The following is a 2,810-nucleotide window of genomic DNA, read 5'->3' on the forward strand; positions in this document are numbered from 1 at the left end:
CTGCTCTCAATCTAAGGAACAAGTAAACAAACCCATTGGATCCACTTTTCCTTTGAGTCAACACCACCTTCTCTTACGCTTTACAGTCAGATTTCTCATTGGAGGGTCATTATGAATAGATAGAGTTATAGATTAACACTGTTGTAGTTAATAATCATTTTTATTTTTTCTGTTTTTGTTGCCGTATAATTCTCATTTTGCACCACTGGGAGACAAAGTCCAATTAACTTAATGATACCATTCTGGACAGATTTCTCTATACACGTCTACTGCAGCTATAAACAAGCTACATGAAAAGCCAAAAAAGAAAAAAAAAAAAAGAGAGAAGAAATTGACAAACACACTGCATTCAATGCTTGAAGTTTATTTTGGAGAGAGAATTAAGAAAAAGCAGAAGGTACAAAGAATGAACCCTTTACCAGGTCTTGAAATAGAATCCTTTGCTGCTTTGGGTCTCAATCCACAAAGCTCAGCCACGATGACAGCAAAAATGCAAGCCGCCATGGTAACAGAGCCCAGTTATCTTATAAGGACTTCTGCAGGAGGAGCTGCAGTGGCAGATAAGAGTCGACCTAGAGACTGTGGAAGGAAGAGGAGGGTCAGGCACAGGGGGAAGGAGGGAGGGCAAAGAGGCAGAGCCAGCCTCAAGGACATATGTAAAGAGGCACGATGTCTTCTTACAGTAGACCAAACCAGTCATGTTAGGGTGGAGAGAATTCACCTTCTTGTCACAGCTCACGAGAAATCTTACTGACTACGTGTTGGTCATGCACGTTCCTAATTTTTTCTCTGATCCTACTCTATCATGTACATACCCCCTCAACAGTCCACCTCTCAAACGTAGGGTTACTAACTCCTCACCCGACCTCATCCACACACCTAATTTGAGCCCAGCCTCCATGCACTGACAAGTCCCTCTAATTGGCCTGCAGATCCTAACAGCAAACTGGTTGGTCTCTCACCTGAAGCAGCTTGAATGGAACGCTTATCCCCCTCAAAGGAGATGGTCATCCCCTGGATGTCATCCCCAGGCTGGTCCTGAGCAGGAACCTGGTCATCTTTCTCTCCCAGGGGCTGAGCCTGGGCATGGAGGGCCAAGAGAAGAAGGGCAGCGAGGAGGGCGAGGGTCCTCATGGCTGTGCGTCACCTGGAGGACAGGGTCCAGATGGGAGAGCAGGAGCCTGAGTGAATGTGGAGCCCAGAGTCAGCCTGTATTTATAGGGGAAAGATTGGCAGAAAGAAGGTCTTGTCTTGCAAGTGTGACTAGGCGAAGGTGGGGTGGTCAAAGATCCTCTTCTTGGCCCAGAGGAACTTTGATGTCCTTTTGATCTAGTTGCCTTCCCCTCCTGCCCCATGATGCCTCTATTATCTGCTGTCCATGTTTGTTTTTCATCTGTCATGACTAATGCCTGATAGGAACATGATAACCTTCCCTATTTCTCATCTGCCTGAATATTTACCAGTAAAATGTGTGCACATGCGTTATAGGGCATCTCAGGCGTCAAGAGATGCAGGTAAAAACTTCTAAAATAGTGGCTAATGAAGGGCAATAATCAGACATGTACAGGATTTCTCACTTGCCACACTGGATACTAGATTGCATTTTCACACTTCTGAGGGAAAATCACTTGAATGTAGAATTCTGTGCTGAGGTAATATATAATATCATTTATAGGGACAAATGGTCTGCTTTTGGATGTTCCAGACTCAGGAAATTTCTATGCATGAATCCATTTGGGAAAATATTGCTCAAGGATGCACTCAAATCAACTAAATGGAGGATCGAAGTGAGGTGATATGAGACTAAAGAAGCAGAGTTGAATGAACAAAGACTCAGTAGAACTTATTATTAGTCTAAGTTTATTAATTTCCCATGAATGCTTGATAAGGCTGTATATCTTAAGGCTGTTATTAAGAACAGATTAGTAAACAAAGGAAAATTAAAGAAAAACATAAATTGCTATCGGGAATCAATATTCCCAGGAAATTCAGCAAGACTTTGGAATTGATCAAGAAAGCAGAGAAGATGGGGATCACGGATCATGACTAACTCTTACTATTCACAGGGAAATACTCATTTAAGTATATGTTTAAAAGATGTGATGTTTACCACTGGAAGGATATACCAATAGAATAATCAACATACAGACACAATGGAAGTAAGGATGGAAGGAAGACAATTCATTCTTCCTAAATATGACAGGAAAAGTCAGGAATCAGAATTGATAGAAAATGTCAGCAAAATGTTAGGAAGGTCATTAGCCTGGCCTGCATCTTGTGTGTATTCTTTCCCCACTCTCTGAGGGAGGGCCCTGAGGGCAGGGAGCTCATCTGCCTCAGGCCTTTATGTCCTGTGTGTGTGTGCATCTGGGAAACTTCCTTTCTGCCCCTCAGTTTCTTTGTCTTCATTGGGTAGTTGTGAGGATAAAATAATAAAGCCATGCAAAATGCTTAGAGAAATGCCCAGCACATGGTGAAAGCTTCAGAAATGATCTTATTGTCATTTTATGATTCTATAACCATCACACGATCACACCAAATGATACATCCGAGCACTTAAGATAGTACTTGGTGTAAAGCAAGTGCTAAAAACACATCTGCAACACCCATGTGAATTAGCAAACGAACTGGATGACCTTGGACTGAACTACCCGCTTCAATGAGTTCAGCTTTCACTGTGCAGCCCTCCTCTGCCTGGGGCCCTGCAGCAGCAGGTTTAATACCTTCTCTATTCCCCCTGCCTTCCAGTCCTTCGGGGAACCTCCCTGAGCTTGGCATATGGAGTCCCACTATTCCCTCCCAATCTGCAT

At 43.2% G+C, this 2,810-nt stretch overlaps 1 protein-coding gene across 1 annotated transcript; it reads right to left on the reverse strand.

Annotated features, from left to right (window-relative positions):
- Nucleotides 1-469: 469 nt before the first annotated feature.
- Nucleotides 470-1,134, reverse strand: LOC124232783 (alpha-defensin 1-like). The gene is made up of 2 exons (XM_046649697.1): nt 963-1,134; nt 470-579 (listed from the first exon to the last, which is right to left on the reverse strand). The coding sequence occupies exons 1-2, from the start codon at nt 1,132-1,134 to the stop codon at nt 470-472; spliced, it is 282 nt and encodes a 93-aa protein (XP_046505653.1).
- Nucleotides 1,135-2,810: the final 1,676 nt, after the last annotated feature.

This window comes from Equus quagga, unplaced genomic scaffold (assembly GCF_021613505.1).
Source record: "Equus quagga isolate Etosha38 unplaced genomic scaffold, UCLA_HA_Equagga_1.0 115279_RagTag, whole genome shotgun sequence".
Classification (NCBI taxonomy): Eukaryota; Metazoa; Chordata; class Mammalia; order Perissodactyla; family Equidae; genus Equus; species Equus quagga.

Bases quoted from the DNA above. Each gene is read 5' to 3' on its own strand.
- LOC124232783 (XM_046649697.1), bottom strand. From the start codon at position 1,134: ATGAGGACCCTCGCCCTCCTCGCTGCCCTTCTTCTCTTGGCCCTCCAT. The intron at 580-962 runs GTGAGAGACCAA...TTCCTTCCACAG, and splicing joins TTCCATTCAAGCTGCTTCAG to TCTCTAGGTCGACTCTTATC.